At 38.4% G+C, this 15,749-nt stretch overlaps 1 protein-coding gene across 2 annotated transcripts in view; it reads right to left on the reverse strand.

Moving 5' to 3' along the window:
- The window catches only part of xkr4 (XK related 4), a 64,721-nt gene that overhangs the window by 13,062 nt on the left and 35,910 nt on the right, over nucleotides 1-15,749 (reverse strand). For both annotated transcript variants that reach the window (XM_082172245.1, XM_082172246.1), the window contains exon 2: nucleotides 2,916-3,115. In XM_082172245.1, the coding sequence (XP_082028371.1) occupies nucleotides 2,916-3,115 (200 nt within the window). The remainder of the gene's footprint in view (nucleotides 1-2,915; nucleotides 3,116-15,749) is intronic.

The following is a 15,749-nucleotide window of genomic DNA, read 5'->3' on the forward strand; positions in this document are numbered from 1 at the left end:
TTCTAAAAGTCAGGCTCTGCAAAACCACGTTTTCTTATCCAAGAACCTCATTTTGTTTGTTTTAAAATGCCATTTAAGTAATCAATGATACCACAATAATAAACTGGTATGAAAACCTACAAATAATTCAAATAATGCCGCAGTAGTCCCTGTAAATGATTGTACAGTAAACACTGAAGAAATCACTCAAGAGGTGTGCTGCAAAAGGCCAAAGATGGCAAGTTCAGCATCCGGTGGAAGTTTGTTAGCCTTGGAATACCAGTCAAATATGCTAAACCAAAATCCTGACAGTAAAAGGGCAAAACTAGAAAGCACGGGAAGCCGTATCCTCCACCACCTTACACCTGTCACACATTGGTGAAACAGAGGGGGAAATTTTATGCAATCTGGCTTTAGTGTAATGTAAGCGGTTAACAACTTTGAATTGGATCAGGTGCTGTTGACTGAGCAGGCCTGCATCGTGACCAAGCACTTGTCTTACATATCTTCAGAGAGCTCAGCTCACAGGTCTTCCTCCCATGCCACTTTAAATCTCACAGGGGGCTACGATGCAGACTTCAAATAAACAAACAAACAAATTTAGGAATAAGAGGCCTAGAGTCAGGAAGATTCAAAAAGATGTTAAAAAAACACATGCTTCTCCGGGATGTGAGAAGTTAAAAATTTACATAGTCTAATTTGTAAAAAGTGTAGAAATCTCATTTCTCCCTCAAATGGTTAGTTTACCCAAAAATGAAAATTCTGCCATTAATTACTCACCCACATGTCGTTCCAAACCCATAAGACTTTCGTTAATCTTCAGGACAGAAATGAAGATCTTTTGATGAAATCGGAGAGCTTTCTGTACTCTCCATTGACAGCTACGCAACTACCACTTTGACGCTTCGAGTTCATCAAGAGATCTTTAAAACTAATCCATATGAATTGAGTGGTTTAGTCCAAATTTTCTGATGAACAGATTTAATATAGGCTTTTATATTCACATTTAAACATTCATCAACTCACACGTCAGTTGTGGTAAACAGAGCCAATGAGAACCAATGAGGTTCATTCTCATGTCCTATGTTTGAGCTTCCGCACGGACAAAAGAGGTTTGTTCTCGACCGTCATGCAAGTTCGGTTGAGCTTCTGTTTATGTTTGCTGATCAATGTTGAAATGTGAATAAAAGCCTAAATTAAATCTGTTCATCAGGTAAAGCGATCAAGTCTCTTCAGAAAATTTGGACTAAACCACTTAATTCAAATGGTTTAGTTTTACGATCTCTTTATGAACTTTTTGAAGCGTTAAAGTGGTAGATGTGTAGCTGTCAATGGAAAGTACAGAAATTTTGGGTGAACTATCCCTTTAATTGACTAAAGGATGCAAACCGCCCCTCAACATAAAGATCTAGAATGGAACCTAAACCCTTCTCCCTCCAGACGTGATGAGTTCTATCAGACCACAGGGGTAAAAAATAATGATTGTAACAGACTGCCTTATGGACAGAGGTCTCCGGCAGGGACAAAACTTACAATGCAATATTACATTGTCAGCATACAGACTAATAAGAGCTTCCCTGCCCCCCACTTCAAGACATCTTATACGGGATAAATACGGTTTAGTCAGGGTAAATGCTATAGGGTAAATGTTGGCCGAGTAGCCAACGCTTTAGTAATTACTTTTCTATCAAAATTTTGAAGCGTGATTGGCCTATAGCTGGCCAGGTCAGTTTTTAGGCAATTAGTATTGTCAGGACGTCACTTTCCTGCGTCTCCAGAGTGAGCAGTCACATGGCAGTTACAGCTCAGTGGTTGTTAAAAAAAAACTTAAGTTAAAAAAAAACGTATTGATATTTCATTCAGAAGGTTTCTTACCTTAAGGAATTTTTTTAAACCAGACCCTGGTGATAATGGGGGAAAAAACTATCTGGAACTCACATGCCCATGAGCAAGATGGCAGATTTCAAATCACATTCTTCCAGAGGGTCATATGTCAGTGGAGTAACTGTTATTGAAATGAATGGGAAATTTAATAGATGGCTTTTTCCAGGTATTATAGACCTGCTTGCATCAGACAGTCAGTAAATGGACTGTGGCAGACACTACAGGATTTATAACATCAATGAACAAAAGGTGCTTTGTTGAATGCTGAAACAACGTTATACATATTCTCTCAGAATTCCATAGTTAATTCATTTTCACAATACCCCAAAATGGTGCTTTCCCCAAAAAGGGGGCCCAACAAAAAAAGCATTGCTTTGAAAGCTTGCTTTCTCCTTAATAAAAACCCACTTTGGCAATGCTCTTGAAAAAGCACTCCACTTCTCTCCTCTGCAGCAGTCTTTAAGGTTCAGTGGCAGTTGAGTTTTTCTCACTCTCTGTCCCTATCCATCACTGTTATACAGACAGGATGAGATGTGTAGAGTGAAGGATGACAGTAAACCTGATGTTCTCTCTCCTCAGTACTGTCCTACCCTCATCCTTACAAAGACATATATCAGAATAATAAAATAATAATATACTGGGATCCCTGTTGAAAAAGACAGCTTAAACCAGGTAAAGGTGGTTAAATGGTCTCCCAGCCTAGCCAAAAAGGACAGGTTTTTAAAAGGCACGGTAAGTTTGAGTCCTCACTATTCAATAATGTCCGATACTAATATAATGAAACCTGTTGAACACACAGCCAGAACTCACTAGTTAAATGAGTTTATAAATCAGTCAAATCATGTTTATATTTAAATCTAGTGTTTTGCTCAGGTTTCTGTGAGGGTTATGTTTAGAGGTTGGGGTCGGGTCTGATAGAAAAACAATGGAAGTCTATAAGAAATCTTCACTAATATATAGTAAAACAAACAAAAGTATGTGTGTGTGTGTGTGTGTGTGTGTGTGTGTGTGTGTGTGTGTGTGTGTGTGTGTGTGTGTGTGTGTAGTGCTACCTTGCACAGCCTGGAGCTTGTGAGTCTGTATGATGATACAGAGCTGGAGCACTAGCTGAGGGGCGCTCTCCAAGAACGTGGCCAGTAGGTGGAGCATGCTGACGTCTGCATACTCGTACACCATCCTCCAGTAAAACCTCCAACGGTCATTCTCTCCGCTCTGCCTGCTCCTGATTCCCAGGTAGATGGCGTGGAAGTACCTGTGCAAGAAAGAAAGAGAAAGAAAACCCATTTAAAATCTCTCTCTTTCTCTCTGAACTCTCACTGAACTCTCAATGAGAGAGCAGAATCTGCTTCCGCTGCAGACACTCGGCTAGAATATCTCAATGTTTTGTCTGCTTTTCTTTCCGTGACCTTACAACCAGACAGACTGTTCCCAGCTATGTTGGTCCCTGCTTTGTTTTGTAAACAAGATATGCAGTGGATGGACCCATTTTGAACTGCTGATGAAATACATTAATGTCAAAGCTAATGACTCAACACAACATCTCTATGATTTAACCAAAAAATAGAGCACTCTTTCATTGTAAAGTTATGTCATTGTTAGAGTTAAATTCTGCCATACTGCCACCTTTTTGCATGCACACCCTTTCAAAAAAGAAGTTTATTCAAGTGTGCTATTAGTGTATACTTCTTCACTAAAAATAAGAAAGTATACTTTCAGTCAACTTTTTATGTACTCAGACTTTTCTGTCAGTATAAGTCAAGTATTTCTAAGTATATTTGGCAAAAACAAATTTGTTCCTAATTCTGAGTATGTGAATTTTTGTGCCGATTTTCCGGCTATCCACGTTTTCAGAAGAAGCAGAAACAAGTGATAGAAGATTGCTCACGCAAATGTAAAAATAATGCGACCATCAAACATTAAACAGCATTTAAATTAAAACTGCCAAACAAATGAAAATGGGGGTCCGGGGACAGTGCCGGCCCGAACCTTTTGGGGGCCCTAAGCAGAATTTGATTTGGGGGCCCCCTCCCACCACGCGGAGTCACCTGTTTGACGATTATTGACACAAATGTCATGCTATAATGTTACATTATACATTAATACAATGAGGTTATGTATTAATACAAAAAAAATACTTAATAAAAAATAGATACTTAAAAGTTTTAACTTTTTCTTTACTCTTTTACTAGCTCTTTGAAACTTCTGAAAACAAACTGTCACAAAACATATTAAATACATTATTTGCTAAATATCCTCCAACGTTTGGATCGGGCTCACACACACACACACACACACACAAAACATATTCCAGCATTGCAATCTTGACATCGCAGCCTGTTCATTATAGCCATAATAAAATATAATAATAAAATAGTCAACCTAACATATAAAAATGACACTGCTCTGTTAAAATAGTCAGTAGTACAATTCATACCATTCACCTTAAGAACCGTTCCACTGTGATTGTTTTTTGCACAGCACATTTTTGCGCAAGTGAAGAGGATGATTTTTTCTGTCGATATTGGAACGTGAGTGAAGTACAAAGAAGCCTATAATAAAGAATAGTTTACCATCAAATACATTGCGAATGTTGAAATATTTTGATTCTAATGAGAGAGTTACGTGAGCCCAACACGCGCTTACTTTCACTTTCGCTTAAAATTATTTCGTTTTGGCTTGTTTATAGTTATTTTTTTATTCTTGTTCTGTTCTGAATATCATTAAATTTAAAGGATAAATCATTGATTTAAATGTCAATCATCAATCATTGATCAAATCAAATTTTTGTGACATGGCTTAACATTACATTACCGTGACTTTGCGCACAAATTGTCTGTGCACACGAGGTTATGCGCATGACTCAAACACTGGCAGACACAGCAGCAGTTGTAGGCAGGTAAATTGATCATGAAATCCGATTTTTCTTGTCTTGAATTATTCATTCATTCATTCATTTATGTCACTTGTTTAAGTTAATTAATATGTAAAAAAGAAAAAAAAAAAGTTTATTTATTTATTAGAACAAAACTGTGTGGTCCAAAAAATGCAGTGCCACATGTAATACCATCTATATTAGGGCACTGGACATTGCAAACATTTTTGAAATCGTGCTTAATATTTTCCAAACAAGTATTAATTTCCTGTTGAATTTTCTGATTTCCCATGGGCTCACCCTCACTGGCTCTTGGTCCCCCCTGTTATTAAGAAAAAGTCTTAGATCTTTGCGTTCAGCTCATGAAAAATGGGGCCAAAAACAAAAGTGTTGCGTTTATAATTTTGTTCAGTGTATTTTTCATGGTACCAACTCAACAATCATCTCAAACAAATTCACTTGCAAAAAGTCTGGCTAGAAAAAAGGTGGAAAATCTGTAGGAATTGCTATGGCAACACTGGCCTCTTTGCAACAAATCACCAGAAAGTTCCAGGGAAAGCAAAGCCATAACATGACAGTCTGTCGCAAGCAAATTCACTCATAACAGTACAAGCGACACAAAGGTCTTTTAAAAACGCTGTCATCTGCTAATAATAATGGATTGTTGGTGAATGGTGAGTTACTGTGGCCTGTGGGTTAGTGTGGTGCTAAAGGCATTTGCTTCCAGTGGTGTGTCTTTGCCAAGTGACCTATCCCTGCACTTTCCCCAGCAATCCCTAACTTGTAGTTTACCCTCTGACCCTGATAGGCATCCAGCCAAGAACAGACACACACTTTCATTCACCCACACCTATTCTCTCCCCAGAGATTCATTGACAGGATGTTAAGAACACTACATCATCTTGGCTGTTTCTTTACCAAGAGAGTTTCCCCAAATCCCCAAAACCACTGGCAATCAACAGAATTTGAATTGAATATGAAGACATTCACACACAAAACACACACACACACACACACACACACACACACACACACACACACACACACACACACACACACACACACACACACAAAACACAATACAAATGCTTATGGGGATATAGTCTTGTTTGCAATGTTTTGTCATTGATTTCTTTGAGAGTGGCTGCCGCCCACTCTGTCTGCCAGATTCTCTCTGCTACAGTTTTCACTTTGATTGTTTGTATGCAAAGCATGATTTTATAGTACACTACTTGCCAACTTCAATCAATTTAGAGGCAATGAGTTTACAAGTAAAATATAAAGGATACGTTGACTTAATGGCATATAAAAATGTTCACTAAGGTAAACGTGAAGCACTTCCCTCGTATCAGAATAATACAGCAATACTGCAATAAATATAAATAGCAATAAATAGCTTTTAGTGTTTGTGGAACACATGATTGAATATAAATGTGTAGAAGAAACTGTATCAACATCTTCTAGTCCAGTGGTTCCCAAACCTGTCCTGGAGTACCCCCCAACACTGCACGTTTTCTTTGTCTCCCTAATCAAACACACCTGATTCAACTCATCAGCTCATTATCACATGGGTTAATGAGCTGATGAGTTGAATCAGGTGTGTTTGATTAGGAAGACAAAGAAAACGTGCAGTGTTGGGGGGTACTCCAGGACAGGTTTGGGGAAAAAACGCTTACTCTGAATTCATAACAGGTCCAAGGAGGTATTTGGAATGTTTTTTGATTTTGCTTTGATAATTCTATACCATAATTTATGACTTTAAAAATATTAGAGCTGTCAAATGATTACAATAATTTATAATGAATAGCAATTGTAAAAAATAAAATAAAATAAAAAATCAAGAATACAAATATTTTCAATTATATTTATTTCAATCATGACAACTATTTTGAGAGAGATACAGGATCACTCTTCTCATTAACGTGCCGGTGGGCGGGGCCAAAGATGCAAAGATGCTTTTGTAGTCATTTTCGGAGCTTGGTTTCAATACGAGCTGTTTTTGGACTAACAAATACATTTTGAGTTCTAAAACTTACAAGATGTTTTAATAGTACAATGACCTTTTGCATGTCAAAAAAAAAAAACAAATTCCAGGAAGATTTGATTTCTCAATCCGCAATATGCATGGAACATCCTTACGAACTTCCACAATAATATAAGCCAACTGGAAAACTTCCGGGGAAAAGTCACTTGTTGGTGTGGCGGTATCTTACATTTTCAGAGGTAGCTTTAACAGCATCAATAGTGTAATACTTAGTTTATAATCAGAATATGGTCAGTTAAATAATTAGGCCTAGCATCAATTTCGTTGTTTAAATGTAAAACGTTTAAATTTCAGCATTGTGAGAACAGTACTGTTGCTTCCCTCAGTGTTCCTCAGCAAAATTCAATTCAACCATCAGTTTAAACACTTTCCCCACTGATGGCCAACAACAAAAGAAATGGATCATAAATAAAATGGATCAATCCCTTTCTACACAATATATGTTGGTCTTTCGGTTTAAAAGCTGTGATACTCCACTCATACATCTGTATTGTTATTTGATGTTGGTTCACTTATAAAATGCGACTGCCTATCTGTTCTTTCTTTGTTGCTTTCTTTTGCCCAACTTGACAGGCAGCTTACATCTTTAATGAACATCAGACGCAGAAGTAAATTTCAACCTTTTTAACATGATTGAGTGATAACGAGACATGATACATTTCAGTAAGTTGGTCTATATCTTTCATCATCTATCTATAAATTACAGGAATGTCTTTCTGTCTGTCTATGTATCTTTTATTCGCATATCTATCAAACCATTAGTCAGATGAATTTCAAACTTCACAGGTGTCTTGCTACGGGCACAAGAACGTGCAGTGCCAAGTTTGACATTGTTTGGATTAGAAATGCAAAAGATATCGGTAAATACATCGGTAAAAGAAGCACACATTGGCTTTTTGCCAGCGCAGGACCAGAGACAGAGAGGGTCGAAGAAAGCTGCGGAGCATAAGTAGCGTTTTCTCAGAGTTCACTGTGTAGCCTGCTCCCTGAATCGTCGCGCTTATTCATTTGTGGATGTTAACTGAATCTGTAAGTCAGCTACACTGTTTACTTCTGAATATTATATTTTATTCTGGTGCGCTTAACGTTATCACTACTGTGTAATAGTAGCCTATGCTATTCACCAACTAAACATCCTATTCAATGCATTCACAGTTTCTTTCACGGCCATCATTTGTAGTAGCCTATTCACAAACTGTTTGCTCAAGCATAGCCTGGTCTCAATGCTAAGTTTTTACAGTGTCATGCGCACTGAAGTAAGCCTGTAACTATGTGATGTTGAATATGCTACATTAAATAGTTGCCCTGCCTATTCAACAGGATAGCTCATGTAGGCTATGCAGGCTTAAACGAGGTTAACTCTCCTCTTACCGAACGTGACGGCAAATCCCCATATCCTTACTGTACACCATACCACTTCATTAACTGTATGCTACTGTCTACACTGCAACATCATATACGGCTTATACTGCACTACCTGTCTATACTGTTCACACTGCACTTTTCTGCATTTTTGCACTTCTGGTTAGACACTAACTGCCTTTAAGGCTACGTTCACACTGCAGGCTGAAACGACCCAAATTTCCGATTTTTTTGCCCCTATGCGACCTGTATCTGATCTTTTCATGACAGTCTGAACGACACAGATCCGATCTTTTTAAATGCGACCCAGGCCACTTGGGTATGTGGTCCCAAATCCGATACATATCCGATCTTTTGAAATGCGACTTCAGTCTGAACGGCCAGGTCGCATGTATCCGACCCGCACGTCATTGATACGCGGAAAACGTCATAATTCTGCGTTGAAGTAGTCGTCGGTTTGAAAACGGACTGCATATTCGTCGAGCTGAGGTAAATCTGCCGAACGGGTCGACCTCGACGAGCCCGTTAATAATAATAAAAAATAAAAAAGCCCATGGCCATTATATATACGTTATGTTAACTTATTTGTGCTGAATCTGATATTAGATAGGTCAGCGGCTGCTGTCTGGCTCTTGTGTAACGGTCGCTGCGCGCGCTCGTGTGTGTGTGTGTGTGTGTGTGTGTGTGTGTGTGTGTGTGTGTGTGTGTGTGTGTGTGTGAGAGAGAGAATCACAGTTAAAGTTTAGCTACTTGCCTACTTCCGCAAACAACAAGTGACGTCGTTGACCGTTGAGTACTCTTCTGCGCATGCGGGTCACTTCTGGGTCATTTCACGTTCACACAGGAGATCACAAAAGGTCGCATTTAATTGGAAATGTGAACGGCCTTGCAAAAAAATCGAATTTTTTCAAAAAATCGGAATTGAGCATTAAGCCCTGCAGTGTAAACAAAGCCTAATTGTCTGCACAGTGCACAATGACAACAAAGTTGAAACTAATGTAAATCTAATCTCATCTAATCTAAACTCCTGCTACCTGTACACAGATACCCAAATATATGTCACCTAATATCACCATTATAAATTGTTTTGCAACCATTTAGTTAAATTTTCCATATTTATTGTATGTCATTATGTCAGTATCAGTATTTTCTTTCTACCATGCACAAATAAAAATGTCACTGAACTTTTGCTGTGTAATTGTAACAATGAGCACTCAAACACACCAAACCAAATGACTAAAAACACACAAAAAAACTGATTTTGCATGGGCACTGCACTAGTATCTTCTGATGTTCATTCATGTTTATTTCCTGCTATAACTAGTTGAAAAGAGGAAGAGATGATCATTTTATCCGCGCTCCACAATTGACATCTTGACAGCTGACATTCACCAGAAATGCCCACGCTAGCTTATCGCAAACCAGGAAGCAACCATGCATATAGCGAACACATGACCCATTTAATGTATTTGGTATTGGTGGACTAGATCTTCTACGGAGCTGCTGCTGTTGATTATTGCTGCTACTGCAGCTGCCAATAGATACACAGACATGCTGCTGCTGCGTGAATAGACATACATAAATACCGTATCAGATATAGACAGGTGGAGCTAGGGGAGGTGGAGGGTTTTAGAGGAAATATGATATTGTGCAGCTGGACTAGCCTAAAGCAAACACTGAATCAGACTAATTGAATGCTGAGCAAGCAATCTCCCTGGTAGCAGGATCAGCAGAGGCCAATCAGCAATGATGTGATCTAAATTATACCATTTCCCAACACTATTTACCAAACTGAACATAGAGCCAAACCAGAAATGTGCTCCATACACTGGTTAGTGAATACCATCCTGAATGATCATTAAAGTTATTAAAAACTTGAGGAAGCTCAAGTATGTTATTCACCCACAGTATTGATTTTAATGATTTGTGTTTAGTGAATTATTGTAATAAGGGCCATTTTAATCACTTTAATGATCATTCAGGATGGTATTCACTAACCAGTGTATGGAGCACATTTCTGGTTTGGCTGCAATGAATGCATACTGTGTCTTACTGATGTGGCTGTGGGGCTACATAAGACAGTTAGAAAACCCTGTTCTAGATCTGTCATGTTGGATGTTCACGGTATCAAAACCGTGGCCCTTTTCTTCATACTGCCTTGCCTTTACATTGCGTAGGCAACCCAACAGAGAGCATGCAGTGTTCAGCTATAAACATAAACAAGTGTTTATGAAGCTCTCAAATAAAGGACAATTCACCCAAAGAAACTATTCAAATATAAATAAAGTAAAAATGTCAAATCAAGTCTATAGATGATTTTGTCTGGCTCTGTCATCATGGGAACCATATCAGCAGTGACAGATTCAAAGGAAAACCACCATGACAAAAGTAGTGCAGAGCAGCAGGGTCGCAGTGTGATCTTCCGGCTGACCTTAAGAGTGGGCGTCTGTCCAGCTTCTTTATCAGATAAGTGGGGTGCAGACGAGGCATGCGCTTACAGACACGCAGACTCCTGGCATTTCCACCACTCACCCTAAAGGACAAACTAAGAGAGGCCTCTCATATGGCCGCTGTTTGGATTTCAGATAAGCCACCGATCGTCTCTGTTTCCATCACTGCAATATGTATCCCATTCTTAGATGGTCTACCTGAAACCATAGGTCCAAGAGGTCTGGCCAGCCACTGCATCATATTACTGCATGCTGCTCAAAGTGTGCTATCTACCTAATCCCCATTCAGAATGGGATTAGACAGATGTTGATGTGCATTCTCTTGCCTTGATTGGATTATTCCTGCATCTCAGCACTATGCCAATCAGAGGGGTGGGGGCGGGTAACATAAACAGTGCAATTGCTTCAGGAAATCACGATTCATACATACATTCAGATCACACGTCAGTGAAAGATGGCCATGTGCAGAGGTTTAAAAGCACAGAAAAAGTAGTTAGGTCAAAGGGGACCTATTACACCCCTTTTTACAAGATGTAATTTAAGTCTCTGGTGTCCCCAGAATGTGTCTGAAGTTTCAGCTCAAAATGCCCCACAGATCATTTATTATAGAATGTCCAATTTGCTCCATTTGGGTGTGAGCAAAAACAAGCCATTTTCATGTGTACCTTTAAATGCAAATGAGCTGCTGCTCCTCGCCCCCTTTCCAAAAGAGGGCGAGGCCTTTACAGCTTGTGTTTCGGTTACTCTGAAAACTGCAGAATCTCACGCAGCCAAAATGTCAGAAATTGTCAGTAGCGATGTCCAGCCTTATATGTTCGAACCGGAGTCGGACACTGATGGAGAGACTCAAGAAGTAACTTTTAGAATTCAACAGGATGTTTCTGAATGGTTAGTTGATGAATTGATGTAGTAGTTGTGGAGTTAACTTTATTCAACTTATTGATTAGCATGTTCCATTATGATCATCTATAAACTGTTGTACAGGTGCCCATGTGGGAACTAGGATGCCTACAGAGCCAGATAATATATGCTGCATGGAGATAAGACAGGTATCATTTTGTTTAATTACGGTTATAATTTATATAATCATATTTGGCCACATTGGCCAAACAGCATGCTAACAAGCACATTCAGAAACGCTATTTGGAAACATTCACAAAACATGAAGTCCGATACTTACTTGTTCTGGATATGAAGTTTGAGCACGAACAGTTGGTATCAACCAATTTCGGAAACAACTTTTGTGCAAATCCAGCATTTAACCGACCTTCGTTTGCGAAGCAGTCTGGCATAAAATGATTTGCACAAACATATAGAACCACCTAATTTCTTCATACATTATATTCATCTACTGTGTCCTCAGTGGCTCAGATTCCGGGATTCTATGGAGACTCTTATGTTTTATGTTCATTGGTACATCCAAAAAACGTAAAAAAAAACTTTAAAAAACAAACAATTCATTCATTTAGAACAGTCAGAACATTTTTAAGTAATGATAATCTTCTAAACATATATTTTGTATTATATAGGTCTATATGAAATTGTAAGGTGTAAAAGGAGGTCAGGGGACTGGTCCGTCATGGTATGAAATCATGCTCTTCTATCCATTGAAGTTATACGTACTGTAACTTCAGTGGATTTGGGTTTATACGCTGAGGTTATTGAGTGACATGCATTTCCAGGCAGACTTTTCACGCCTGAAAGAACTTGCCCTGTTAATGGCAACAGAAGGAGCAGTGAGTGAGGAACAGGACTTTGCTTTTACAGTAGAAGGTGAGCAGGACTGCATGAGTGACAGCTGCAGTCTGGGCCATGCGAAGAAACAAGCCTGCTCTTCATCTCGTTGCTGAGCGCCAGGGGTCCACCAACTCCAAAGGGAGGATTAAGACCCCTATATACTTCAAGTGATATCGAAAAAACACCTTCGAACTGCCATTAGTCCGAGGCTATTACGTAATAGAGAGGTGCAGGTATTACATCACTTTGTAAGCCAAACTGCGGAAAAGAGTTAGCATTTTAGCCTTTAGACTTTGTTCTGAAGTCAATGGGTTTTATGGATGAGTTTTTGGTTAAATTATAAACAATATAATTTTCTCGTTTTTCATGAGACATGAGAAAGTTCTGAGTGAAAGGAGTCCAAAATGAGAATTGGCTATGAGAAATATCCCTTTATTGTCTTGCAGAGGTTGCTCTTTTTTATGACATTGTTTTTTTTTTTTTTTTTACATTTAATGGACAGAAAAGTAGGTGGAGAAACAGGAAACAATGCGAGAACAGAACAGGAGCAGGAAAGTACATTGAGCTGGGACTGTCTGAGGTGCAGTTGTGTCTCGATGTTGATGTACTGCCCACAAGGCTATGGCTCTGATAGAGATTTCTCTAAGCTCAGGATACTAAGTGGTGATTCTCTTATATGTCTCATTTAGGTATCAGCTTTGTCTTCAGATGTCTTCAATTTTATTTTAGAAGAAACATGATACATTTTTTAATATTCCTAATATTGTAAATACGGAAACTAGCATTTATTATACATTTCAGAATATTTTGGGTTACTAGTTTAAATTTATCTTCAATGGCCAGCATTGCATATGCAGCACATTTTCCACTAGAAAGACATAAATAAGGTTACAGTACATTGACATCAAATGGAGACTTTTGCTTGAGTCTCCTGCTTCCCACACTTGTCTCCTGAAACAAAACAAAAAAACAAAAAAACAAAAAACGAACACTCTTACAACAGCCTCCTTTAACGTTTTAGAAGAGATCTCAGCAACATCCTATTGGGTTTTTGTCGAGGGAACCAGTGTGATGTTAAAGTGACATCATACCTGCACCACTCTATAGAGGGTATGCGTGTGACGTCACCGCCGGCTGGAGTGGCAAAAAGATTGAGCGGCAGGATTGGTTTTCAGAGTGAATGCCGCGAAAAACACACAAAACACATCTAAAACGGGAAAGAGCTTTGAGATTGACTGTAAAAATAGATTTCACAAGAAATCTGAGGTATTTTAACAGACTACCGAAAGCTACAGAAAAGATAAGCAAATGGATTACTGCAATTCATAGAAACAACTGGACTCCAGGCAGTGAAAGGTGGATTTGCAGTTATCATTTTGTGTCAATATGCTGAATTTTGGCGTAGAATCATACCCTATTGACAACTCATCAATTAAATATTTACCATTGTATATTCAGCAAAATTTGATGTTTTTAAATAAACACTGACAAAAACTATACAAGTTTTAGGGCCGGACGATATGATGATATATAACATTGATATAAGTTATCAACCGGATTTTGACTTACCTATATTGTATTTATATAAAGCATTTTTGTTGTGTTAATTTTGTTATCGAGAGGAAAGTGTTCAGCACATTTTACATTTAAACTTCACATTCTACATCTAAACACCGCTCCAAGAAGTGTGGGCGGCGTCAGGATCTTCGCTAACAGTATATCGCTGCAATGGTATTTCAAACTTCTTTTTACTCCTAAGTGTAGGATGAAAAATAATACTGTGAATGCCTTCACTGTGCCAGTCCCAATTCACACAACTTATGCACACTAAAACTCTGGAAAGAAGTGCAACTTTCAAGGGGGAAAAAAACACCTTAGCTTATTGATTTATTGCCAGGCAATTCTGTACACTAGTATTTAAAAGCAATCTGCTGGAACTAAAAAAATAAAAAACAAAAAATAAATAAAAATAAATCCAAGATTTAACAGCCATCATCACTCATAGAAGTGAAAGATTACACTCACAGCAATATGCTGGCGATGCATGGAAGGATGCCTGCTCTACTCCGACTCACTCTAAAGTAATATCAGTATCACTGTGTAGGCAGCATGCTGTCACACAATGGCAGATGGACTAATGCCACGTTCTGGTGGCATATAAGAAACGGTCTCATATCAGCAGAATGGGATGAGGCCATGTGGTTGATGTACTGTGTGCTTCTCAAACTGCATGGCTTCATTCAAAAGTCACATGAGTCAACACAACTCTGACCTTTAATGGTCTTGTACTACAAAACAAAGTTGTATTTTTTTTTATTTGGAGCATAAAGCCTCTTGACCTTGCTGCTTTTCTGTCCATGTAATGTGAGATGAGTAATCCCAGCACTCACAGGACCTTCCTGTTGAAAACACCGGTTGGAAAATCTATTTTATTCATCATATCAAGCCAAGCTATACTACAGAGTTAAAAGGCTATTTCTTTAAACACACCATCATGCTCACCAAGACTGCATTTATTTGATCAAAAATACAGTAAAAACAGTAATATTCTGAAATATTATTACAAATTAAAATCAAGCTTTTAATGTTGTTTATATGTCTATCTGGTGTTTTTAATATGCTTTAAGACAAACCATGTGCAAAATCATAAGTCATCACCATCGCTGAGTATTTTCTCCTTAAAACTGCAGTGAACCAAAGAGGTTTGAAGTCGCTGGTGTTTCTGACGTCACAAACTACCTTGTAACCAATCACGTCAACGTGTATGGAAGGCGATCGGGGACAAAGTCTTTAAACGAAACGCGTGAATTTTGACCGCGTCAACACACCGTTTGTCTGCGTTAACGCGACAACACACACAGCAGCCAATGAAATTGTTGTACATTTGTGACGCGATGGTACGTTGGTATATATGTATACAAACATCAGACGTCATGTTTATTCATGAAAGATGTCGTAATGGTATACTGGTATGCACGTATGCAAACATCAGACGTTATATTTTATCATGAGGGATAATGCATTAGTTACGTTGTGAGTGATGTCAGTCTAATGTCATGATTTGTCATGCCCTTTTAAGTTGTTCGTTTAACGTTCTTTCTAGAGGTAGAAAAGTCAACAGCTTAAACAATGGTTCTTAGAATGGCTCTTTTATTTTAGCAAACTTCCAAAAAACCTTTTCAGACTGTGTGCAGCTGAACCAAGAAAAGCTTAAAATTGCATGGAGCTGATAAGCATGAATGGCAGAAGAAAAAGACTGCAATTAAAAAACAAAACAAGAGAAAATTATTTTAATGCAAGCAATAAAAAACTGCACTCATCAGCTGTGGAATAAAAGAAAAGACATGCACGATTAACTAGATTAAGGCATACTCCTGTCTTAATTTAAACCCTGTCTGGGAAACCACCACCCCCATAGGTT

This window comes from Leuciscus leuciscus (assembly GCF_965113295.1).
Source record: "Leuciscus leuciscus genome assembly, chromosome: 6".
Taxonomy (NCBI): Eukaryota; Metazoa; Chordata; class Actinopteri; order Cypriniformes; family Leuciscidae; genus Leuciscus; species Leuciscus leuciscus.